Source organism: Spea bombifrons, chromosome 1 (genome assembly GCF_027358695.1).
Source record: "Spea bombifrons isolate aSpeBom1 chromosome 1, aSpeBom1.2.pri, whole genome shotgun sequence".
Lineage (NCBI taxonomy): Eukaryota > Metazoa > Chordata > Amphibia > Anura > Pelobatidae > Spea > Spea bombifrons.
The window spans coordinates 13,086,195-13,112,456 of record NC_071087.1 but is presented as its reverse complement, the minus strand read 5'-3'; the positions used below and the strand labels follow the sequence as shown (position 1 = coordinate 13,112,456).

The window sequence follows — 26,262 nt, the reverse complement described above, 5'->3', positions numbered from 1 at the left end:
GTAAAGAGGTCAGAGAGGAAAAGATGTATCACAGGGCAGTTCCGCACCCAACAAAGAACAGAGTCTGACCGACGTTACGGTGTTAGAAGGAGTAAGCGTGCTGCACGGAGGTAAGCGCTGGAACCATTTCTCATTGCTTTTTATTTCGCTATAGTATAAACAGCTATAATCGCCTTTCAGAACCACATACTATATGTTACGGGCTATTCATTCAAATGGCTATTTTAGAAAAAAAAAAATATAATAAAAACTGATGGGAAAATGTAACAAGTGATAGGGAAACACGATGCTTTCATATCATTAATAATTCTCTATATGATAAACCCTTTCACAAAATAAAGCGTTACCAACTGGGTTTGTCTACACAAGGATCAAAATTGAAAAAATAAAATAAATTGGTAAATAAAATGTAACTTTTACTAAATAGCTACTAAAATGGTTAGATGACATTATGCACCATCCCCCAAAAATAGGGGAACGAAGTGAATAAAATCATAGTATACCCCAAATTATTAACCCATTTTGCACTATATTGTCTCTTAATTCCAAAAAGTTCTAGATTGTAAGCTCTCTTCTCCTTTTGTACTAGTTTGTTATTGTGTGCGATTTTAAATTTTGCAGCGCTACGGAATCTGCTGGCGCTATATAAATGTAACGTAATTCCTGGGTATTATTGCACGCCTACAAATGCCCACCACATATCTTGTCTCCTATTTTTGGTGGCACGTGTGACACATGACAACTCCCATAACCCTCGTAAGTAAAGTTGGGAAACTGTAGCTTAAGAACTCCATATATTGTCGGCATAAAGGTACGTTGGCAGATATATATGTTCTGCTGTTGTACCGGCTGGGTAAAGCCACTGCAAAATAGTTAAAATGTAACTAGACGCAGAAAATATTAGCAGGCGCCTGGTGTGAAAGATTAATTTCAGTAAACGATCTACTGCTTGTATTTGCTTGCGTTGGGTGGAGGAATTCACACCAGGAAGTGAAAACAATTCAGGTTAGATCATTACTATTATTATTATTTATTGTTTTATATAGTGCCATCATATTCTGTAGCGCTGTACAATGGGTGTACAGGACATAAGTAGTAAATAACACAACAATTTGACTTAGAGAAACAGGTGAGGAGTGCTCCGCTCCAGCGACTGATGTCAGTTTAACCCATTAAGTGTTCCGTTCCAGTCGGTTAAAAGACGTGTTTTGGATGAACTGTGTTTTCAGAATATCAGTTTGGATAATAATCCTTGTAAAGGAAAGATATGAACGTAACGACATATAAAGTTCACACTATTTGGGCAAGGAAAGGGTTAACGGTGCTGTTGTAGCAGTTCTGCGGTATTTAACAGAAATAACTATTTAACCCCTTCTTTACTAAGGCATTTGGAGCGTTTTTCCCATATAATTATTCTCTTTTTTCATTTTTTAGTTTTAGAAACACATAGGGCTTCTTTCTCTTGATTTCACTTCTAGCTGTATAGTGAAACATTTAGCATGAATAATACATTTAAAAATGATTTTACTATGATAATTGTAACTAAACTAGTTGTGTTCACCATATATATATATATATATATATATATGTGTGTGTTTGTGTGTGTCTTTATATTTACAATTGTCATCTCTTTCTGGAAATTAGTATGTTGGTAGTTAGTATGTTGGTTTGGAATCGTAATAGCAAAAAAAAAAAAAGAAAATATATTTCTCTATATATTATTGGAAAGCAGACAACCCAGCGTATTTTACTAGGGGTATTTTGGGCACTTGACATGCAGCGATTTGGCCACCAATCTCTGCCAAAGTTCACTTTATTATTAAGTTTCTCTGCTTTTTTCAGCATGTGCGGTGTTCTTGTTTGTTTGTTGCAACTGCAGAGAAGTCCATCAAAATTTACAGAAATAATGCATAGTTTTTTCTCATGTTCCAGCAGTTACAGGGCAGATAAGGAAACATGCGCATACATTTTTACCCAATTAATTTTCCATCGCTACGTCTCATTTGAGACTGTTTATATGCCTACTGCCTCAAGAGATATACATGTTACTGGAAAGCAGACACCCTGGGGTATTTTACTGGGAGCATTTGGACCCTTGGTAATGCTCCTAGTTATTGGCCACCAATCTCTGCCAAAATTAGGCAAAATAATTTAAGCTGTTTCCACATTGTTTAGGATTTTTTTTCCACAGACTTCAGGCAACTGCTGATAAATCATCTCAAACCTATTCAGATGCATCTCTAGTTTAAGATAATAACCCACTTGTTTAGCTTTGACAGTTTATTTCTGGTAAGCAGACCCCCCCCCCGGGGTATTTCATTAGAAGCTCCTGTCATACAGCCCTTTGGCCACCAAACCTTACCAATGTCAGCTGTATTAATATTTCTCTGAGATTGTTTTCACCAAAACTTGATTTCTTGTATATAACATACAACTGGAGAGGAATCCACCCCGACCTATATAGCTGCATCTCCAGATTACAGAAATACCCCACGCGAAGTTCCGGGGCAGAAACCCAAACATGGTGCATTTTGAAAGTATATATTTTGATGCAAAGCAGATTTACCATGCAGCCTTTTATCCACCAGTCTCTGCCAAAATTAGGCAGATTTTTTCTTTTTTTGTGCCTTTTCAAACCAAAATGTCCAATCCCCTGCATGACAGCAGGGATCAGACAACGTTTACTGCATTCCAGTTGACTGATCCAAGGGCAGATGAGCCGGTAACACGCAGAGACAGTGTTTCTTTTGCAACATTGATGGCACGGTAGAAAGCGCGCTCCGTGCACTGATCACTGCCTTAATGTTAATATATAGCTATGTATTGATCCAGTATTATTTCTTGGTGATTCGTTTAACACGTCTTGTTAAAGTGTAGACCGATGTGTTAACTATGGATTGCTGTTCCAATTAGCTTGAGCCAGAAACCCAATTAAAATATTAAACTTCATACTATGCTGTAAGTGCATAACCCATAACAAAGAAAACCTATCGCTTGAAAAAGAAACGTTCTATCTACGTTATATCTACGTTCTGCTTTTGTTTTGAAGGTAAATCTAACCTATTGAAGGGTTACAATGCAAGCGTACTAATATAAGAGATCCTATAAAACATGGAAAAGATGGCCGCCGACCCTCGTGCTGCGCTTCGCACCCTGCATCGTATCGAGGAAGATGAATCGGAGGAGAGAGAGCACCAAGAACTGCAAGAACTTGGCTCAACGTATTGGGCTGAATTGAAACAAGTGGAACAAGAGTACAGTCCACGTGAAAAACCTACAGACGGACAGGCTACATCTGCCAAAAACTCAAACTCCTTGGTTGCATCGGTGAAGAAGGCCATTTCTTCTCTAGGCTCTAATGGTATGCCACACCACATACGTGTCACACGCGGGGACTCTGGGTATATTCAATAAATCTTGGGTTTGCAAATGAGTTGAAATGAAAGTTTTCACCTCCCTGACAAGAGAGGCTGAGTTGCATCATGAGCAACTTAATAATGGAGAATAACCGATTTACATATAGCGTCACATGGATACGTCAGACATAAGGAACACCACAATTTTCTCGTGATCTATGTATTTTCTTGTAAGTCTGTTTTCACAATGTATTTCTTCCACACAAGATCCCTTTCCAAATCAGCAATCATTGGGTAATACCTACCAAAATTTGAAATGACCCAAGGCAGCGCTCTCTTGTCTTAGGGGGCTGGGGTGCTTTCATTTAAACCGGTTTTTAGTTAGTTCTTTATATGAGGAATTAAGAATAAAGTAATTTATAGGGAACACTGTCATATAGTCATACCCAGCCAACATTCAGTGGCTTATTCTGGCATGGGGTGGCTGGTCCCGTTGTTGCTCCTCAATGGGCCAGTTACAAAGGAGATGTTCGATCTCCCCATCTGGCCTATTTACGGTATGGAGCACAGCCTCCATACTATGCAGTAAAGCATGTGTGTCTAAAACACTGAGCACTGGGATATGACATCATGTACTGGCACTTAGTGAGGATGCCAGTTACGGAGGTGGGCAGCTGGTCAGGCCTAGGGTGGTACCCAAGGTAAAAATACAACTGCCTAGAAAGAAACAGCAAAAACGGGGGGGGGGGGGGTTAAGGAGAGAAGGACTTGGGTCCTACATAGGGACACTTGGGAAGTATGCTTGTTATCAGACACAGCTTGTATAATATTAGCTTTTTCCCAGAGGCTGCTTGTTTTCAAAGCCGACATAGGTCTGCAGAATGTTTTTGGAAAGAAGTTTTTGGCAAACGCGTTAAATGAACAATAGAACAAAAAGGTTAGCGAGTAGGTGGGGTGAAAACAGATAAGAGCACGCACCCGTTTCTAACATGCACACAAAATACAGATAGATTATATTGGCTTCGGTCCTGCGTCCTGCGTCTACGCCAGATAGAAATATCTGCTTACAGTTGATTTTACTATTGTATTCTTTAGAGATATCAAAAGGTTAACTGTGGGATTTAAAAAAAACGCCCAGTCTAAACATTTTCGGTTTTGTATATGGTATGTTAGTACCAGAAAAGCTTAAACATAAACTCAGTTTCTGGATAGTAATAGTAATACACAGAGATTAAACTCAAAATGAGGTATGAAATACCGGAAGAAATGCTTAATGCATTTGATGTTAGATCAGTAATATTTGAAAATGATTAAAAGTAAAAATGATAGACGTTCAATCATCACCGGGGTCGTGAGAACTAAATGGGCAGACTAAATGGGCCGATGGGTGAACATAAGGATGCAGTCTTGTCTTCAAAGTTGCGATGGTGTGTTAATTATTCTTTTTACTGTTTTTGTGTTTTATATTATAAAACAAAGCATTTTTTTCTTTTGCAGCCTCCTCCTCCATTGAGAACTTTGTTCAGATCACAGACTGTTTAAAGGACAGTTCAGAAACTTGCTCTGACCAGACAGATACAATTATACCAGGTAAGTTGTTTTTTGTTACTCCGTGATGACAATATGAAACTGTCCACAAAATCTGTCCACAAAATCTGAGTGCCGCCTGCCCTTTATAAATTGTTACTGTTGTCAATACTGAAATTTATTGAGACAAAATATTCACTTTTCTTTGCATATATATATTTGAACATCCTATAACTTAAACATTGATTTACCAGGTTATGTACGTAGAACTACAGGGAATTCTGTAAATCATGTATGTTAACATGATTAAGGGGATTGATTAGTGAATCATACAGGTATCCCTTAGCAATGGTTATCGTTTTGGTCCATGCTGAAATCACCTTGATATAGTCAAATCTCATAATTGCGAATACCATAAGGGTTAAACCTTAAAACTAGGAATAATTCAAACGTATTGGAATTCAAAGTACAATAATTCAAAGTATTGAGCGTTATTGTACAAAGAACAATGTTGATCCAATTGGGAACATTTCATTAGTCAATGGGGATGATATCACTATGCGTCTATTCCTACAGACGTCTCTCCATTTGCCTTGATGCATTATAGTCCAGTCTATATGCGACTTCTGTGAATATTTGTATTATTCCAGTTTTGGTGTCAGGTGACTGAATTTATTCCTCTGTTAGACCTGCTGACTGTGAAAAGCCTTGTCATTCCAGGACATGCCAAAAAAGCCAATATCCTAGCAGATTTCCTGCCCTAAAGCAAGTAAAGCAAACAAAAACATTAACTTTCCTGAGTCCTGTTTCCCTAATCTCACAGGTCTGTGTCGTGCAGAAACTGCCTGATCAAATAGGAAAAAGTCCCTCAATCCAAACACTTGTGGAGAACGTTTCCCAGTTAAAGCCATGGGTTTTCGTTTTAGATAATCTGTGATTTTGTTCCAGGCTACATTTTGAGCGATCACCATAGAAACCAGTGATTGTTTTGAATGTAGGAATTTGTATTTGATTGTTCCTGTTTGCCTTTAGAAACTTTGGCCAAAAGCAAGCATTGAAAATGCTAAATATGAACAAGTAACATGCAGGCAGGAATTCAATGTTAAAGAGCTTGGCAAAGAGTTTTCTAGACAGTGGAAGTTCACACTTTTGTGCATTCAGAGGCATGTAAAGATCGAACACGAACGTGAAAGAGTTTTACATGGCTTTGATACCGCTTGAATTACTCCTGTCTACCACTGTGAACGTGACGTGACCTCGCTGCGTTCCTGCCTCCTCGTGCCCTTCCAAGATTTTGTGAATCATTTTTGACTGCCGCCAAGGAAGCAGGAACGCAGAAGAGTTACATTACATGACCCTGGGGTAAAAGCGAGACAAGCTGCGGGTCCTTGGCATGCTCGGAGAGGGCAGACAAGTGGTCGCAGGGGTCACCCGGACCCCCTAGAGAGATGAACCCCATTGCAGTTGCCATCCCTATGACCCCCGGTAGTTAAGCCACTACAATCTAGGCAGCTTTCTGAACGCGAAGCTGTTTTTATTCAGTAATTGCATGCATGGGAAGGGCACCATACACCATTTGCCTAGGGTGCGAGAAACCCAAAGGCTATTTCTGTTAAGGGGTGGCTACTTATCCAACAACAGTTTTGACATACCAAATAAATTTCATTAAAATGCCATACTGAAATCATTGTTTACACCGGTGAAAAGCTATTTGTGGACAGCTGAATGATATTCATTGACTTGTTTTTCAGATCTTTGCATCCACCTTGTGATGGTCAGGAATGGACTTCCTGACCCAGAGCTCCAAGGAGAACTGAGGAACAGACTTCGGCTGCTAGAGAATGACAATAAGGAAGTCACAACTGTATTTAATGTAAGTCGACTTACCTAACAAATACAATGATTGATAAATATACACCCATGATTGTATGTAATCAATAGAAATATACTTAAAGGGTGATAAGTGATTCTGAGGAATAAGAATTCTCCACACTGCAGTTGACTTGTATGTTTTTGTTGTTGTTTTTTTTAACATTACCTTTTTAAAATAAAACGAAGTAAGAAATTGGGGGCAAATCCAAATATTGTTATTTTAAGAGGGTCATTGTATTTTTTCTGTGATTTCTTATTTAATTGTGAACTTATGGATAATTAACTAATAATGCAGTAGAAAGCTGCAGCGATAACGCTTATACATTTAGTATTTTGTTGGCTTACAGTATATCGCATCATTGTATTCTGCAGTGCCGTAGAATAGGTAAAAAGGGCTTAACTCGTAGAGCATCATACAAACGTTTGGACTTGCAGAAACAAAAGGTTGAGAGGACCTGCTCAAACAAGCTCACGACCTTATTCTAGACCGGGGGTCTCCAGCCGGTGGCTCATGGTCACCGGTAATTCTCTGGCTACTGCTGAGTAGCTCTGGAGAAACCGGCATAAGTAACGTCTGGAGAAGGTGGATGGTGTGTAGTCTGTATGCTGTAAAGGTATTCTAGAAGAACGAGTGAGCAGGAAAGAAATATCAGAATATATACTCCCAAAATCATTAATTATCATCAGTATCGCTCATTAAAGGTTGGAGACCTGTGCCTTATATGAATTAAGAATTGTAGGTACACTCCAGAACCTACACTATCACATTGAGATAAGGATTACCATCCTGTTAAAATGCACGTCATAGCATAGGCAAAAAAATCTCCAATAATTAAAGTAATGACACACATTTGTGAATATTTATTAATGTCTAGGATAGAAGGCACATTGCTGTTTTTAGCAGCATTTAGTAATTTTTTGTATATCATACAGGAATTGTCTGCACGGCTGCTGTCTATTCAGAGTGATAAGGATTTGATAACCGTGACCTTCAAAACGTTTGAAGAAATATGGAAATTCTCCACCTACTATTCTCTTGGTAACAGTAACTATACTTGCCTCTGCATATTAAAGTTGGCTATAAAAAGGATAGGACCAAGTGACCGCTGAATGTTTCACACAAAAACATTTTCAGAGCATGTGGAGGCTGGTAGGACTTTAATTTTCACAATAATTGAAGGGTCATCCACAAAATAGTTTTATGAATTACAAATAAATACTTATTTCTGTATGTCTACGCACACAGCTGCATTAACACTTAAGAAGCTAGCATAGTTGGCACATTCAGCACTTTTTTCAGTGCTATTGCAATAGGATACAATGTAAAGTTAATAATAAAATTGAAACTGAAAACGGCTGGAGTGGTGACAGCCAGATGCCTGTATGTTATATGAACACTTTGTGCTTTTAGTACAGGCAGGGAGAGGAGGAAAATGGGAGCAAAAGAATGACTTCGAAAAAGGTGGACTATTAAACTGGCAGTAGAGTTGAGTCCCTTTGGGTACCAAGCAACTTCCAATTTCATCACTTAATCTAAGACTTTTTTCTTCTTACACCTTTTTAATGCAGGGTTCCTAAATCACTGTATGGAAAATATTTTTCAAGACCAGTTATTCTGGCTATCTTCACCGGAGGAAGGTGATGCTGAAATCAAAGTCTCTGTTAACGAGGAAACATTAAATCTTATTTATAAAAGTCTTCTAATGGAGGAAGGTAGGCGTCTTTCTTATACATTTTTGCATATTTAAACTGGGTACATTGTTTCACAATAGTAATACTTATTTTCAGTAGTGAATTTGAAGGATTTGAATGTCTCTCACATTTCTCTTAGTTGATATGTTTAAAGCAACTGGGTCATGTTAATGAAAAGACAACATTATATTTTATATATATAGTGCCAGCAAGTGCTGTTTCAAAAGTAAAAGAGAACTGAAACTATACAAAAAGAGCAGTAAGATTAACACACATCAAGACATGCTTAATGTGGATGTACCGGTGGTACAGATGATGTAGAGGGCTCTGCCTCTCCAAGCCTACATTCTATTGATTATTAATTTAAAAATCACAGAAAGACGTGGAGTGTAAACATTTTGGCGTAATGTTTTCTTTTTCTTCTTGTACTTAAGGAATGTTCTTTGTCCTCTGTGCTGACAATCACGTAAGGCAGGCTGGTGTGGTAGACGGTGCGCTGCAGGTTTTCCAACCAAACAGTTCCCCTGAAGGACTAAATGTTGAATGGACACAGGACGGACACGCTGTACCGGCTGACCCCTTACTTGGCTGTAAAGCGGAACCTTTATGTCCTTTCCATGAGTAGGTAGCTGCCTTCCAGTGTTTTCGATATCTCCATTCTTTCTTAAAGACCTCCTCTTGCTCTTGTACCCTCAAAAGGGGCAGAAATACTAGTAGGGGGCTGGGTCAGCAACAGCTGAGTGGGATCTTTATTTGAATGAAGTGTGAAAGGGGTGGGGAGCTGGTGGAGTTAAATGTCCTGAGAACTACTAACTGGCTCACCAGAAAACCATCTTCTGTCCTCAGTGCCTCTCATTTATTGGCAGTACTCAGTAGCGTACCTAGCAGGGGAAGTTTAAAAAAAATCCAACAAATTAGTACTGCCAGGTTCTAGCATGTACTGGCTGCCTGGGCATGATAGGAGTGTTATTGCTGTTAACAATTATATATATATATATATATATATTATTGCTGTTGATTTTTTCTTGTCCAATTTTGGTGTGTTACTTTCTTTTAATAAAAGTGTGGTTAACACACCAAAATTGGAGAGAAAAATTAAACAATAATAGTAATTATATATATATATATATATATATATATATATATATATATATAAAATTGCTAACAGCAATCACACTCCTATCATGCCCAGGCAACCAGTACATGCTAGAACCTGGCAGTACTAATTTGTTGGATTTATTTTAATGTTGTATACTTGCTTTAAACTGGTTACCGGCCCAAGATATAACACACAAGTAAATAGCAAAAATACCGAATGGAACAAAGCCAGATAGGTCTGTAAGACATCAACTCAAATGAGGGGGAGGGGGGAAGCTTTTTCAAAATTAAAATAAAATGTAAGTTAAACACTTAAATTAAAAAGGTAAACGTCATAGGTCCATCAAAAAATTGTAATTTAGCCCCAATGACTAGTGCGGTTTGGTTGAAACCTACAAAAGTGCCAGCCAGTGCTTCAGCTAGACAGATGATAGTAAGATGACTCCTATTCACGCTAACACTGTGAAGATTTTAATTCTTCTATTCATGTCCACTTCATCCATTCTTACAATTAATTTCTGTAACAAAATATTTGAGTGCAAATCAGTTATATGATAAATATGTGGATGCAAAATAGACAGTTTAAGTTATCAATGAAGTCTAGTTCATGTTTGGTAATATAAAATAATAAAACAAATCTAACCATATTATATGCATTTCATATCTAAGGAAAATGTTCTTTTCACATCCAAGAAATTTCTTGGTGAAAAGTGCTTATGCATTTACTTTTTTCTTATTAGGTGGTTTCTTAAGACAAATGCAGCTTCTGACTTAGGTGATTTTGCTGAATCAAAGTTGAGAAATAAAATTGGTAAGAACCTTTATGGTGATTTGGTAGTTACAGCCTTATCTATCCCCTTAATAATAATAAATATCTTCACATGCCTTTGTACCATCAAGGAATTTCTAGCACCCTAAATGTATAATATATATATCTTAAAAACTCATTGCAAGCCAACGGACCACACATGTACATTTCAATGGTCCAAAACAAATCTTAGTCTCATACTTTATTCGCAAGATACATCATAAATTTGGGAAATATTCTAAAATAAAAACTCATCCTCATATTATATATAGTGCTAGACCTAATCTAACATTTGCAATATCTGCATGGCAGCTGTAGGCCGGTGTGAAGCAATGGTTGATTATCAAAGTGAAGTTGCTGATGAGATGACCTACAAAAGTGGAGATATCATTGAAACACACGGTACTTTTTTTGAATGCATGGAGTGGTTTCTCGGAAGAAATAAGACAAGTGGACAAATTGCTTTTGTGAAGACCAGCAATGTGAGCCTTTCCTTATCAGATTCAGGGTGAGGCATTTATATTCTGAACGCCATTAAAGGATATTTTTTTTCAACCCCCCCCCATACCAAATCTGCCGTTTTACTTATAAAATATTTATTTCATCCTGTATCATGCTAATCAAATAAACCTCAGCAGATCATTTTATTGTTATGATTGGTGATATTAATGTAATGAAGGCCCATGTCTTTCCTTTTACTGTCTTTGGCTTAAGTTGATACTTTCTATTGGGTCATCATAGAAAAACATGTAACGTTACACAGGCTTTTGGGACTTCAGATGTCTTCTCCTTTAGCTGGACCTGCCTGCGTGTATGGGACATTAGTTATGTCCAATGCATGCCAATGTTGCTAATAATGCCCATGGAAACAGTGATGTCCTTCATTGTAACGCCTGCCAAGTCATCCTTAAACGAAGCTTGGTTATCAACTGTACGGGGTTTACTGTTCCATAATTAGACACACAAGTGGAGTTTCATTACATGTAATTCTTTGATGGGTGTTAGTCACATATTATATGTAATTCTTGTTTGTAGCTAGACTTTTCCCCCAATATATCTAAATTTATTAACAGAGAAACTGACGGACACATATTCACATCATAGGAGACTTTTCCAAGGTTTGTAGAACTGTTTTTTTTTCTTTTACTGTAGACCAGAAACCTTGGCATTTTTAACAAGTGAAGAAAACATGCTCTACAGAAGCAAAGAAGAATTTGATTTGAATGATGCAAAGGAATTGCTACATACAATATCCTATTCAGACGTTTGTAATGTATACAGAGTGGGTAAGAAATAGAGATTGGATGTACGATTTAGATTTTTAATAGCAGTAACACAATGGAATATACAGGAATAATAATACTGCCTGTAGGAATGCATTTGGATAGATACTGTCTTAGTATTGTTAACCAGTAACACCTTTTTATCAACATTTCAATTTATACAAGAAACAAAAACTGTCTGCGCTTCTTACCCTAATAAAGTTGGCAACAAATATATAAACATAATATAAATGAGAGGTTTTGGTTATATGAATTGGCCAAAGCATAATTAAGCTCAATACATTTGTATTATTTGAGCCTGAGACTAGCTTAGCGCACCGACACTTTTTCTCTTCTCAACATTTCAATTAAAGACTCTGCAAATATTAAAAATTAGTTCATCTTGTAATATGATTTCACATTTCATTAGTTGTTTAGTATATTTAAAAATATAAAATATTTAGTAATTAACCAAGTAAATTGTGATCCTCATTAAGATATTTTTACATTCAGTTTGGTAGCTCGGAATGGTTTGTTCCTTTCAAACTTTTCCTTCTCCTGGTGGATTTTTATGGTTTTTGTTCATTGTAATTTTTTTTATTTTTATTTTCAGATGAACTTCAGGAGATAAGAGATCCCAAGCATAGCGGTAAGATAGAAATTGCAAATAACTTTACAAATGTATCTAGCACCACCACAAGCCTGCCATAGGCAATGAAAATACGGTATTACATTGATTTATTTTTCTAATGCCAATATTGTGCTTCGCTTCTAAACTAAACCTTTTTATTTTTCAGAACTAAGGCCACCAACTAGTATCGATTCAAATGACTTGAAAGAAAAAATAGAAAAATTCTTAGCTGAAACCGAGGAAAACCAAGTGGCGGATATCAGGGACAACCTGCAAACTCACACACTCTCAACATCCAAAGAAGCTAAGGTCACCCATGAAGAACACAAGGCCCAATGTTTCTGTATCCGGGAGGAAGAGGATAGACAAGAGGCGCTGGACTCGCTGCTTTTATTCTTAAACAATGAAAAATATCTGCCGAGTTTCAAAAACCTTTATGATACCTCCTGTGATTTTTTACATACCTTGTTTAGTGGATATCGTGAAGAGGGAGAATTGGTTAGATATCTCAGTATGGCTCGCGAGGCAGCAAAGAAAGCCAACATGATCTGGGCATTGACGAGGATTTGTTTCCTCCTGGGAAGGCTCTCTGTCAAGAGACACAAGTTTTCCCAAGCTAGGGTCTACTTTGAAGAAGCAATGGGGGTTATTGATGGTGCTTTTGATGACCTTTTCCTCATCAGTGCTGTATATGCAAACTTGACTGCAGTATATCTGAAACAAAAGCACAAAGAAAAATGCGTTCACATGATTGATAAAGCCGCTTCACTCATCATCGGACTTGAAAGTTATATCAGTAGCTCAGACATGGAACCAGCGATCCTGAAATATGCCTTGAAAAAAGCGATACTGAGTCAGGACACGCGCTGTGAAATCCGAGTATGTTCCCTTCTGGCCAAAATTTACACTGACTTAAGACAACATGATGAGGCCTTACCGTTTGTAGAACGCCTACAGTTTCTAAGTAACACGGTGGGATCCCAGCAGAGCTCCGCACCAGAATACTACTTTCAGCTGGCGGATATGTATAGTAACAAGTGCTTGCCCCACATGGCATTGAGCTGTGTTAAAGTGGCATCCCAAGGACCGCGTAGTTTCACAGACTCGTTGAAGGGAGCAAAATTTGTCATCGAAAATGCGAACAAGGTTTGTGAGATAAAGAGAGGGAAACAAACGTTTCCAACACAGATCGCTCACTACCTCAGGAATGCATTGGTGTCAGCAGCCACGCAACAGGAGCAAACACTCTCCACTTCGATATACTTGGGTTTATCCCAATTATGCACTGGCCATAAACAGTATAAAAAGGCTCACTTATATATTCTGAAAGCCATTGAGGAGAGTGTTTCAACGACGCCAAAATCAAGGGTGGATATTTGTGTTTCACTAGCTTGGTTGTGTATGCTGGATTCAGCGAACTCTTTGGCTCTGGATATCTTGAATGGTGTGGAATCAGTATGTATCTGTACACCGCATCAGCTGGGGATCGTGTATAACCTAAAGGGCATTGCCTTGAGACGAACGTGTGCCGTAAAAGAGGCGGCAGAGCATTATGCCAAAGCTCTGCAAATTTCAAGGGACACAGGCGCTCAACACAACACAGCTGCTGCTTTAGCCAACTTCGGTATATTATGCCTGCACTTAAATGCCCATATGCTGTCAGAGCATTTCTTAGTCAAATCAGTAAGTGTTTATTCCACAGTTCCAAAGGCCGACGGCGGTGTGGACTTCATTCATGTGCTGCTTATTCTTGGACACTTTTACGTGAGCAGGATACATAAGGAAACTGGAAGGTTATATTACGAGTGGGCATTACTTGTGGCAATGGAAATAAGTCATTTAGAAAGTATGTATCTTTTTTTCACTACAAATATTATCAATATTTTTTTTTCCGTCCGTTTATATAAGTTTATATAAGTCTTAACACTGTGCATTGACTTTCATTGTACCAGAAAGATGTTATTAATTTTCATAGCCTTATAAGCATACCTGGGAACCCCAAGTCACTCTCTCAACAAGAAGGAGAGCGCCAAGTAGCCTGTCCTACAGTGGCGACTCTAGAAACAATATATAGGGGGGGCACACAAGATACCACAGTCAAACTGAGGGGGCATTAATAATTTCCACCATCAAATCATACCACTGAAAAAACACACACACACATATATATATATATATATATATATATATATATATATTGCCAAAAGTAATGTGCTATGGAATGATACTTTTGTTATTGGACAATACAATACTTGATCATTCAACATGGGAAGCCTGAAGCCACAATTTAGTACGACTAATCCTTGAAATCCTTTAAACAACACAATACCTTAACTTTTGCACTAAATGATTTAAGGGCCTAATATTAGCCCCTGCTGCTGACATATATATATATATATTAGCCCCTGCTGCCCAAATATATTAATATTAGCCCCAGTTGCCGATATATATATTAATATTAGTCCCTGCTGCCGATATATATATAAATATTAGACCCTGCTGCCGATAGCAGGTATAGATCAACACATTAACACACAAACCCAGCTTTGCATGTATAGATCAATTGAAATTCACTTGGTATCTCAGCACTGAAGGTATATATCAAATAAACAGAATCAGACATACAAATCCTGTATTTGCAGGTATACAATAATGATATATGAAACGTAGCATCGCATGTACAGATCAAATAAATACATGGAAACAGCATTGCAGGTATTAATCAACTGAACAAGACATACAAACCCTGTATTTGCAGGTATACATAAATAATGTATGGAAACATAGCATAGCAGATATGAATCTACAGAAGAACACACAAACCCAGCTTTGCAGGTATAGATCAATTGGAATTCACATAAAAACACGGCATTAATGGTATATTTAAAACCCCCTAAATTACAGGGATAGATCACAGGTTGCACACCCAGATAACACACATACGATTTGCCATCTTTGTCCCATATCTACCCTGCCTGTGCCATCTTGGTCCCCAAGGCTCAAACATCCTGCTAGTGCCATCTTTGCCCTTCCACAATTATACATCTATGATACGCACAATCACATTAACTCATGCTCTCCCTCATTCAGACAATTCATCCACATATTAACTCATGCTCTCCCTCATTCAGACAATTCATCCATTTTAAGAAACTACACCCCTTGGAGCTTCAAATGAGGGGCTACATGTATTTCTAGGACAAAAGTTGAGTGCACAAATAATGATGGAATATGTCGCTTTGGCTAGAAAATATGTTTTTTCTATCCATATCGACATGTTCATTTGTGTCTTGCGCACTCCAGGTTTGTACTAGAAACACATGCAGCCCCTCATTTGATGCGCCAAGGGATGTCGTTTTTGCAAATGTGTACTGTTTGTGCCATAATTTAACTTCCTACGTGAGCAGTAATGCCACGTCAAGGCTTCAACCCTAATTACTGACCATTCACACGCCTTTCATATCTCCATTCACTCGCAGAAGCACACACACCATACTTTAAATACATTCACTCACAGAAGCACACACCATTCTTTCCCCTTACAATCCCAAAGAAATGATGGTAAAGGGAGAAAACAAAATCACTTTTACAGCAAAAATAAGTTTTGCAGTAAAAATGCAAGGCTCTCCAGCGATGAGATGGTTACTCACGTACCACACAGGCTAAATGGCTGATTTTAATAATATTTGCAGTTCATCAGGATTTCAAAAATTGCCTCCCTCTACCGTTGGCTAAATTTAACCCCATGATCAAAGGGATCATAGGATTAAAAATTAGTATCGGCCATTTTTAAAAAGGGAATGTGACTTTTTATAGCTATATGATCGCTGTGGTAACATTGGCTACCACAGTGATCATTTAGCTAGAATACTTAAACTTTTTTTTTTTTTTAAAGTTAAACTACTTTGTTTAAATAATTTAATTTGGGGGTCTCTAGGCAATTTTGATCTTTTTTATCTGCCTTTAGAGACCCCCAAATCATTTTTTTTACATTTTTATTTTTTTAACTTAATATTTTTTATTATTTTTTTACAAGCTATATACCGTTGGAAAGGCGAGGTGATTACCTTTCCAATGGTATATGTTGAGATACAGGCATCTAAGCAGCATGCCCCCATACCTCTTTAACTGACAATTGTCAGTTGTTAATAAAGTTGCGCGGTGACGTCATCGCGTCATTGCGCGAGACGTCACCGGGCAGATCGGGTGGCTCCGGTGATGCCCTTCAGTTTGAGGGGCAGATCGCCGGGGTAGGTGGTAATGGAGGTCCACAGACCTCCATCAAGGTGAGGTAGTGCTAGTGACGGCATGGTGCCGTCGTTAGCACCTGACTGGGACTGCTAGCGACGGCACCATGCCGTCGTTAGCAGTCAAGGGGTTACAAATTCGGCGGGGGGGCAACAGGGGGGGCAAGGAATAACCTAGGGGGGGCAATTGCCCCCCTTGCCCCCCTGTAGCGACGCCACTGCTGTCCTAGGAATAGGATAAGTATAGTAATAGGATGAGCTGAAACTTATTCATGAGGACAATATAGGCTGTGAAAAGATCACAGGGCCTTACAGGCAGCATCCATGATATGTACATGAAAGAATGCCTCTGTAATGCATAACTATATCAAAGTAAAGCAATAGGCAAATAGGGCGTTTTTTTTTGCCAACGTTCGGGCGTTAAAAGGTCTTCATCAGTGTTGACAAAAATCAGGCCTCGTAAGGCAAGTCAGTTTTGTGACAAGAACCTATGTGAACGCCATCCCACAGAACACGCTACTTGCTGCTCTTCAATAAGCATGTTCATTGTAAACTCAAATGCCAAGATAAGAGCATTTGTGCAAATAAATCGGCTATCGGGCGGCTTCAGTTATGTTTTTCTGCATTTCAACAGGTCAGCTTCTAGCCACCCAGATACTCTGCCATTTCTACAATACCATTGTAATTAATGAAGCACAATGTATTATCTACAACGAATACCAGCTTTCGTTGGCCAGGAAGATGTCAGATAAAGTATTAGAAGGTCAAGTCCTTGAAACAATAAGTCAACTGTATTTATCCTTAGGCACAGAAAGGTAAGTTATATGTGCATATAAAAAGCAATGTATAGATAACCACTATTTATAAAATCCAATAAATTGTACAGATCCCTTCTGTCACAAAGAACGCATAGTTTATTTTTATTAAAAAGCGTGCATCTCATTGCGCATTACATCTCATAGACCTTAATTTGCAGCTCTACCTTTAATATAGAAATGTCATGGTCTACAATTCACACATTCTGTGTACGTACGGTATAGACACTGTTTAAATAGAAGACACTGCAACTGACATTAAATCTAATTTCTAACACACAAATATCAAGTTATTAATAGAATTTGTAACATGCAGGGCCTGCAAATCTGCTCTGGAATACACAAAGAGAAGTCTAGGGATTTTTATAGATCTTCAGAAAAAGGAAAAGGAGGCGTTTGCCTGGCTCTGTGCTGGAAAGATTTATTATATCCTTGGTCAGAATGAACTTGTGGACCTTTACGTTCAGGTAAGTAAATGTAGAAGTGTAGTAATGTAAATTACTTATAAAATGACGACTAGAGCCAAGCTTACCCTAGCAGGTATGAAATGTTTTGAGATTATAGACCACCATTGAAATCCATATTCCTTTGCATTCTAAAACTTATTGCCATTTTCTTTTCAAGACTTGTCCCCATCTCCCCCTTCCTTCTTAATATCCACACTCCTTTGATTTTCTTTCCCAGGTTGCTCAAAATGTAGCTCTTTCTACCGGGGACCCACATTTAGGAATGCAATTATTTGAGGCTGCTGGAGACATATTCTTCAATGGTATCACAGACAGAGATAAGGCAGTGTCATTCTACAGGGTAACGTATGACTATTGGGACCTGAACTGCCATGGATGTGAAGGGCTTATATGAGGCCGAAATATTGTAGTGTGTAGACCCTATTCAATATCCAGAAGTCTAGCAATCTATATTAAAAAATAAATTTGTGCTCAGTCTTTCTGTAGGTACAGTATGTGTTTCTCTAGTGCGAAAAGATGTCTGCACAACACAAACATTACAAACATTCTCACAAAGCTAGATGGGAAAACCATTTATATAGAGTGATGTCACAGGAAACAGACAAGCATAGGAAAAAAAATGAGTGACCTCAACATTAAGTTATTTTTTTTCTCGAACATTTAAGGACCATGCCCTTCCACTAGCTGAGAAGATGGGAAACATGAAGACAGAGCTCAGGCTGTGCAATAAACTTGCAGAGTTATTGACGAGCATGAAAAATTATGAAGAGTGTCTGGAACATGCAAAAAAATCTCTGGCAATCAGTGTGAGTTTAGGTAAGACTAATACCTTTATATTTTATTCTTCTTTGGGCAGCAATATAAAAAAATTATGCGTTAGAGTGGCATACCCCTAACATTTCAGGTGTCCACACCGGTGCTGTGGGTGCCACCATATACATAGGCTATCCTAAATCTAAGACAAAACCAAGGAATAAGTGCCGAGTCTTTACACCATCAAAAATCTGCCATAAGATTCTGTTTCTATGTAAGGGAAGATCAGAAGAACTCTACACCCAGCCCATTATCCCCATGGGACAGTGGGTCAGGTATGGGGGGTGTCAGCGGCCAAAAATTGGGACTACCCAATTATATATATATATCCAGCTGTCCAGGAAACACTTCACATATCCAAATGTAAGAATTCTGAAGGCTTCCCTCTGAAATATTTTCTTCTTCTATAATATAACACACCCCATAACATTTCGGGTGTCCAAACCGGGACATCTGTTGGGTGGTGTTGCAGGGAGGAATGGGGTAGAGCCCTGCGCGGGACTGTTTTTTAATCCCCCTCCCGCTGATTTTGTGACCGCCCACTCCTGCAATGTGTATGTATGTATATGTGTTTGTATGTCAGTATGTATGTGTGTATGTGTGTATGTGCGAGGAGGGGGGACAAAGAAGACACAGACAAGTTGTTTGGGAACAATGATGGCACAGACCAGTTGTTGAAGTTGGGGGGCCCCTGACCAATGTTCCCTCTAATTTTTCTTAGGTGGTGTGCGCAGAAAATTTCTCTTGTGCAAAAATTTTCCCAGAGCCAAAATTTTGTGCTCACAATATGCTTCTGCAAATGTTAAATTTAAATAGTTATTCTATATTTTTGGTACAGCTCGCTCATGGTTAATAACACTAGATTATAGTGTGATAATGTAGTATTAGTTACACAACAGTATTACTTACTGTAATGTTTTTTTAAAGGTGAAATTCTCACTGCATAAGTAAATTATGAGTGAATCACGAGCGGAGGCTCCAGGCCGCATAAAGGATAAAAAAAAAAATTGGGAAAAACTGTATATATATGTATATATATATATATATATATATATATATGATAAACAGCAATCACAGCCCTATCATGTCCAGGTTCTAGCATGTACTGGTTGCTTGGGCATGATAGGAGTGGGATTGCTCCTATCATGGAATATATTAATATTTTTCTGTCCAATTTTGGTGTGTTACTTTTAATAAAGGTGTGGTTAACACACCAAAATTTAACAAAAACATATAATTGCTAACAGCAATCTCACGCCTATCATGCTCAAGCAGCCAGTACATGCTGGAACCTGAGCATGATAGGAATAGGATTACAGCCTCTCTATGCCATGCTATCCCCCCCACACACTTACACATCCATGCTATCACACACACTCATTCACAAACATTCAGTTTAAATTACAGCATAACACCCATCACTCTCACACACTTACTAATTCACTCTCACAGAATGTTTTCCTACCTGTCACTTTTCCTCCTCTTCGTTCTTCCTCTTCTGTGTCCTCTCCTTCCAGTGCAGTGGAGGTGGTGGGCGTGGCTTCAGTGCTGTGCGCCGGGATATGACATCAAATCCCGACGCACAGCATCAGTTGCCGCGCGCATCGCAAGGGAGTGGTTTTTTTAAACCGACCCTGCACCTTTAGCGGCGGACATTACTGTCAGTCTCTGAAGGGGTGCCGTGTACACAACCAGTAGCGGACCGCCCCCCCCGTTCGGTACGCTACTGGTTGTGCGCACAATTTTTGTTCGTGTGCGCTCCCTCTTAAAGCTATGTGCGCGCGCACAAGCGCACAGCTTAGAGGGAACACTGCCCCTGACAATTTTTGCACCAGGGCCCTGTGGTTTCTAGTTTTGCCCCTGATCCATGATCTTCATGCAGGTCCATAGATTTAGGATGCCATAAAATGTGGATGTACATTATCCAATTTTAACACTGCCACGTCCAAAAACATGACATCCCATAAGAGAGATTATGCCTGAAAACAAGGAAGTACTAAAAAAAAAACCTTTAGTCCTTCAGTGTAAAAACAAAAAAAACAAACACCCCAGTACTTTAGGGTTTAAAAACAGAAATTTTAATTAATTCATTCATTCCCTTTATTTTTTTTCTTCAGAAAATAGGTTGAATGAAAGAGTTGCCTATCACAGACTAGCTGGAGTATACAGACATCTGGGTCAGTGTGAACTAGCAGAACATTTTTACCTGAAAGCTCTCTCCCTTTGTCCGTCTCCTTTGGAACTTGAAGAGGAAGCAGTATACTACATGAAAGTGTATTTAATTCTAGGAGATATTATTTTCTATCATCTTAAGGTAAACAGGACATATACTAAGACTAACAGGTTTTACACATATCCTTGTTTCATGTAAAAATAGCTTAAGCATCGAACGCCTTTAGAACGAATTCATTCGCCTAAACCCCAGCCTAGAAACCCAGTATTAATATTGTTGGTATGTTCTAGGGTACAAGTACACCAAATCAGTTTGGGCATTTTGTTTGTCAGTGTCATTATTTTGGAGATATTTAGTTTACCTTGTGAAAGTTCTCTCCTTTCAACAGTTTTCTAGGGAAAAAATAATTGATCGCAGGGACCGACTGGGAATAATTAGTTCTGGCACTTTAAGGCCAGCGTCTAATAAATTACATATGTGCTGCTACACACCACTCATGTATATTCTTACCACTAAGGGACTGGTTTGCCAGATGGCCAGTCCGAGCTGACGTATTGGGTTGGAATAATGTAGATTCCAAGAACAGGGAGTTAAGATGACTTTACAAGGAACACTTTGGCAAATTTATAACCATCGGTGCTGGTGCAGAGTGGTTGCTCCACATTCAGGGAATTTTCCCCATACTTTGCGAGTATTTCTAATGAGAAAGCGTAGGAAGGCATATAGGTATTTTTATGTAGCTAGCCTACCTTTATTATTCCAAACTATGGTGTTTAAATATTAAACAAAAAACTTGCAAAGAGATTTATATTAATTACCAAAATATAAAATAAATTATGCATTGAAGATTTGCACTTTAGTTTACAGGCTTTGTATATAATGTCAGCATTTCTAGAAACCGGTAAAAAATACTTTGGTTTATTTAATAACTGCAAAAAAGAGATTATAATTAATGAGTTACAAAAAATGAATTTCCTTTTGACATCGCACCATAAGAGCGGGTTGTGTCTTTCTTGCTGTTCTAATAAAAATATCTATTACAGGATCCCTTTGATGCGTCCGGGTACTACCATTTGGCACTTGCAGCAGCCATGGATTTGGGAAACAAAAAGACTCAGCTGAAGATTTACACTAGGCTTGCCGTTATCTACCATAATTTCCTCATTGATCGAGAAAAATCTCTTTATTTTTACCAGAAAGCCAGAACTTTTGCATCCGAGCTTAACGTTCGAAGAATAAACCTGTCACCAAACCAAGGTCACCCGAGCACAATGTGGACGTGTGTTTAAAGATCTCAGTAAAAATGATCATAGGTGACTAAGAACTACATACACGGCTTATTAGGGAAACACAAATTTCAGGTGTGACAATTCCAAGTGTGTATCTTTATAGGGAGCTACACATTTAAAGATACACAACTGCACTTACCCGGCTTTTCTGGGACAGGAACCCTTATGGATGTAGCACACAAGACAAAAAACTGGGTGCAGACATGTCAAACAATATGAAACCGCACCAGGTAGTCCCTCATCACACCCATACCTACAAATAATACTCATGCTAGGCTATTTGTAGTGTCTACATGAGGGGGCAGGGATAGCCATGTGATGGGGTAGCTAGCCCAAGGTAGCCTAAAATGTGTCGAGAGTGGAGGGAAAAATAAGACAGTCGGAATTGATGATAAATGATGGTCCACTGCCCAAAGAACAGAGTGGCCAAGAGACCCAGAGAAGCATCCTTCCAGGTTAAACCTAGGAGAGTTCTCAGATATACTCATTCCTGGGCTGGAGGAGTGTTTTCTGGCTCTAAAACACGTGGTTATGTATGTTTTTAAAAAATAAAAAAATGGCTCACAAGTTACATGGTTGCAACTGTAAGTAACATGTAAAAGTGGCGTGTTTAAGATCATGGGCTTTAGGAGCATCTGGTTCTCGTCACCAACCAGCTTAATAAATATGTGCCATGCTTTCCAAGTACACAGTTGCTGCACTTTATGAATTTATACATTGTATTGTTTACAGTTCTAAGTGGGATCAGAGTAACACATTTTTGCTAATCATTTGAAATGTACTGTGAATAAAATAAATGAGAAGTGATTTTACAAGAATTTTTTTTTTTTATCTGTTGACTTGTTAACTTAATTTTTTTTTAGTTTTAACATTTTCAGATAAGTAAAACAAATCATGTAGAATAGGATTCTAATATATTACTGTTACTAATATTTTAGAAAATGCCATCATTGTCCTTAGCACTATAGATCAGGATAGGGTACAGTTGGCACTCCAGACTAAACCTCCATCATGTAAAGACGTACAGTTTGTGACCTTACAGCATACTGTAGGTTACAGCAATGTCATGCCAGGAACATTTGAGTAAAATAAAAAAAGGTATGAGGGTCCTACCATAAGTATTGCTGAATTACAAAAGTATGCTACATGACGAAGTATGTGGATACCCCTCCCAATCACTAAGTTTAGGTGTTTTGGCCGCACCAATCGCTAACAGGTGTATAAAATGAAGCACATAGGCAACCATCTCCATAGACAAACCTCAGCAGAAGAACAGGTCGTACTGAAGAGCTCCATTAATTTAATAGTGGCACTGTCACATAATGCCACCTTTGCCACAAGTAAGATGTCTGCTAGATCGGCTCCAGTCCACTTTAAGTGCGATTGTTGTCAGGTGGAAGTGTCTAGGAGTAACAGCTCAGCCACCAAGCAGTAGATCACGCACACTAACAGGACTAGCTCCCCCACCAAGGCAAGACTCCAGTCATATACCTTTTATATGTAATAAAGGAATCACTATACATTTAGATCCACAATGTTTATCCCTGGTAGGGTAGTATGCAGATTTGAGGCATGGGGCACTGGCAAAATATTTAAAGCATTTAGGTCCTTTGTTGGATGAGTGAAATGATATAAAGCCTCAAAAAAGTGAAATCTATAGAATTAAGGGGCAGGGCAGATGTCAGATTTAAAAAAAAATTAAAATGTGTGATAAAATTCACATATAACTCAGTAAACACTAATTTTAGGAAAATCTGTTTCCTGGCGTGCAAAAGGACATGGCAAATTAATAGATGTACAAACTACAATATTACTATTACAAAGAGACCAAAAAGAAAATACAGAAAGTTTTCCTTAAAGCGGATGTCACTGGCACAATGAATTAAAAAAAATACTAATACTAGTACAAAAAGCACACAGTGAGAAATAACTAAACTTTATATCCACGCAATCATGTGTTCATTCAGTACCTGGGGTTGGTGCCATTTGTAGTATAGATGTATACAGACACTCAAGCTACATATATTATTATAAGGCAGCCCCGGAGACGTATAGGCAGAAGGGTAGCATGACAAGGCTAGATAGCTCTGCAACGAAGGGTCACCACGTCCTGGTGGTTGGGACAGAGAAAGCTAGCCTAGTCATCTAAAAAGGTCACCAGATCTATGGCGGGGTATAACTGCCCTCCAGGGGACTCGTGATTCAGTTACTCTGCTCAGACAACACAGAACACTCTTTCCAGCCGCTATAATCGGCATGTGGTCATCACAGCAGTTGGGAGATCTGGCCTGATTTTAAGACTTGGTGTTGAGTTTTGGTTGATGTCACTATAAAAGCTAGGCAATAATCAGTAGATCTGGTAACATTGGGCCATCTGAGCTGGTGAACGGCGGCTAGGGGGTTAAGAGATGGAGTGGCTGGTTTAGCCCGGTCCTTTCTCATGTTTTGTAACCTAATTTTGGTGGCTCAAATAAAAAAGTATATTATATATAGATATGTATAAGATGATATATCAATAGTAAGGTCAAACCAGCTGAAAACTGCAGTGAGGATGAACCTAAAATGTTCCAGTGCAGAGAAAAGTGTCAGTCTAATCAAATGTTTGTGGATTGAAATAAATCATTACACAGTGTAACAAGTGAGTCTCTTTATTACCACCAGGTCAGTTGAAGTATCCAAAGACATCTGCAGAATAAATAAAAATAAAAAATAAAACTATATAGTGTCGACTGTAGTAAATATTTCAGTGCCCTCATTTAATTGCTACACTTACAAACTGTTTTTTGCTCAAAGACGCATCAGGTGTTACACGAGGGTTAGCCCATACTTTGTGCTCAGCACTCCCGTTCTCCCAAAGTCTGTTGAATGGGACAATACCTATTGCAGAAATTTGCATTTGGAGGCTGTGTGGAGCTTGCAATCCCACCCTTTGCGCTTCGTAGACACTATTTCGTAGGGGGCATATTCGATGATTGCAACAAGACTATTGTTGACACTAATTTTACAGCAAGACAGGAGGCTTCGTATTATGCATAACTTTCTTTACTGAATAACCTCCAGCAGTAAAGCAGTTAATAAAAATGAACAATAACCAATAAGAATAGAGCCCAAGACCCTATATATGATTAAGAGTCCGGCCACCACTACTTTTTCTTTGCTGCTTAGCCTCCAGGTGAGACCCTTCCAACTACTTTGCCTTTGGCTTGTTTATTCAGATGGTTTAACTTATTATTATTATTCTATTGATTATTACTCTTGATTATTATTATTACTGTTTATTTTTATCGTTTATTATTCCATTTACTTGCTATTATCACATATTTGAGTTTTTTTCTTTTTTGTTTCTGGTTTTATTTTACATTTGTTCATTGTCTTTTACCATCATACCATGGTACTGCTATTATTTCCCCTTTGATTTACTGTCCCTCTTACCTCTACCCGATTGGTCGGCGCTGTCATTATCCGGTCCACCACGTGGGTGAGTTTTTTCCTGTCGCGCCATGGTTCTTCTGTGACCGCGAGACGCTACTTTGTCCACGCGTTTTCTGCCCCTTCGCCTGTTGGGCTCTTCTGCTGTGCGGTTTGTCCTTTGTTAAACCGCACAGCGGGATCACTCGCCCGTCGGTTTCTTTACCTTCGGCCGTGGAGATGTCTCGGGCGGCGCGCCCAGTTTTGTTCCGTGTAGGAAGCAAAGGGTTTTTGTCAACTGGTAATATATAACCAGTAGACTTGTGCATTCGTCTTCGGGCGAACATGAAAACGAACACGAAGAGTGCGTTTTCGTGTTCGTTCTGAAGACATGAAGAAGAGAAGACAGTGCCGGGAAACCGTAGGCGAAGACGAAGACTCACACACGAAGAATCTTCGCCTTCGTCTACTATTCTCCCCGGTCCCTTCCCCATCTAACTTACCTTATCTTCACAGCATCGCGGGAGTTGACTGAAGTGGAAATCCGCAGGTTCGTCGTCAGGGGTTACAGGGCAGTGTGAGTGAGCCTATTGGTCACCTGCAGGGTCTTCCCTGCAGGTGACCAATAGAGCTCACTCGCACAGCCTTTTTAACTCCTGATTTCCGCTCCCGTTAACCCCTTTTTGTATTTAAGTTTATTATACAAAACTGCTTATGGTAAAACAGACATCAATCTGTTTTAGCAGGAATACATAGGACAGTAATATTAGCACAGATAGACGATAAGCAGTACTGCGACGCAGC

General features: G+C 38.7%; 1 protein-coding gene across 1 annotated transcript; it reads left to right on the top strand.

The window, feature by feature from the left end:
* Positions 1 to 22,868, top strand: SH3TC1 (SH3 domain and tetratricopeptide repeats 1). Its single transcript, XM_053458243.1, has 18 exons — positions 1 to 110; positions 3,050 to 3,361; positions 4,854 to 4,946; positions 6,635 to 6,756; positions 7,689 to 7,794; positions 8,325 to 8,468; positions 8,882 to 9,068; positions 10,286 to 10,356; positions 10,666 to 10,861; positions 11,506 to 11,639; positions 12,229 to 12,264; positions 12,413 to 14,092; positions 17,128 to 17,308; positions 17,625 to 17,775; positions 17,993 to 18,115; positions 18,441 to 18,591; positions 20,706 to 20,902; positions 21,805 to 22,868. Exons 2-18 carry the CDS (start codon positions 3,112 to 3,114, stop codon positions 22,048 to 22,050), a joined length of 4,068 nt encoding a protein of 1,355 aa, XP_053314218.1. The 5' UTR covers positions 1 to 110; positions 3,050 to 3,111; the 3' UTR covers positions 22,051 to 22,868.
* Positions 22,869 to 26,262: the final 3,394 nt, after the last annotated feature.

Bases quoted from the DNA above. Each gene is read 5' to 3' on its own strand.
- SH3TC1 (XM_053458243.1), top strand. From the start codon at position 3,112: ATGGAAAAGATGGCCGCCGACCCTCGTGCTGCGCTTCGCACCCTGCAT. The intron at 10,357-10,665 runs GTAAGAACCTTT...TCTGCATGGCAG, and splicing joins AAAGTTGAGAAATAAAATTG to CTGTAGGCCGGTGTGAAGCA. The intron at 18,116-18,440 runs GTAACGTATGAC...CGAACATTTAAG, and splicing joins AGGCAGTGTCATTCTACAGG to GACCATGCCCTTCCACTAGC.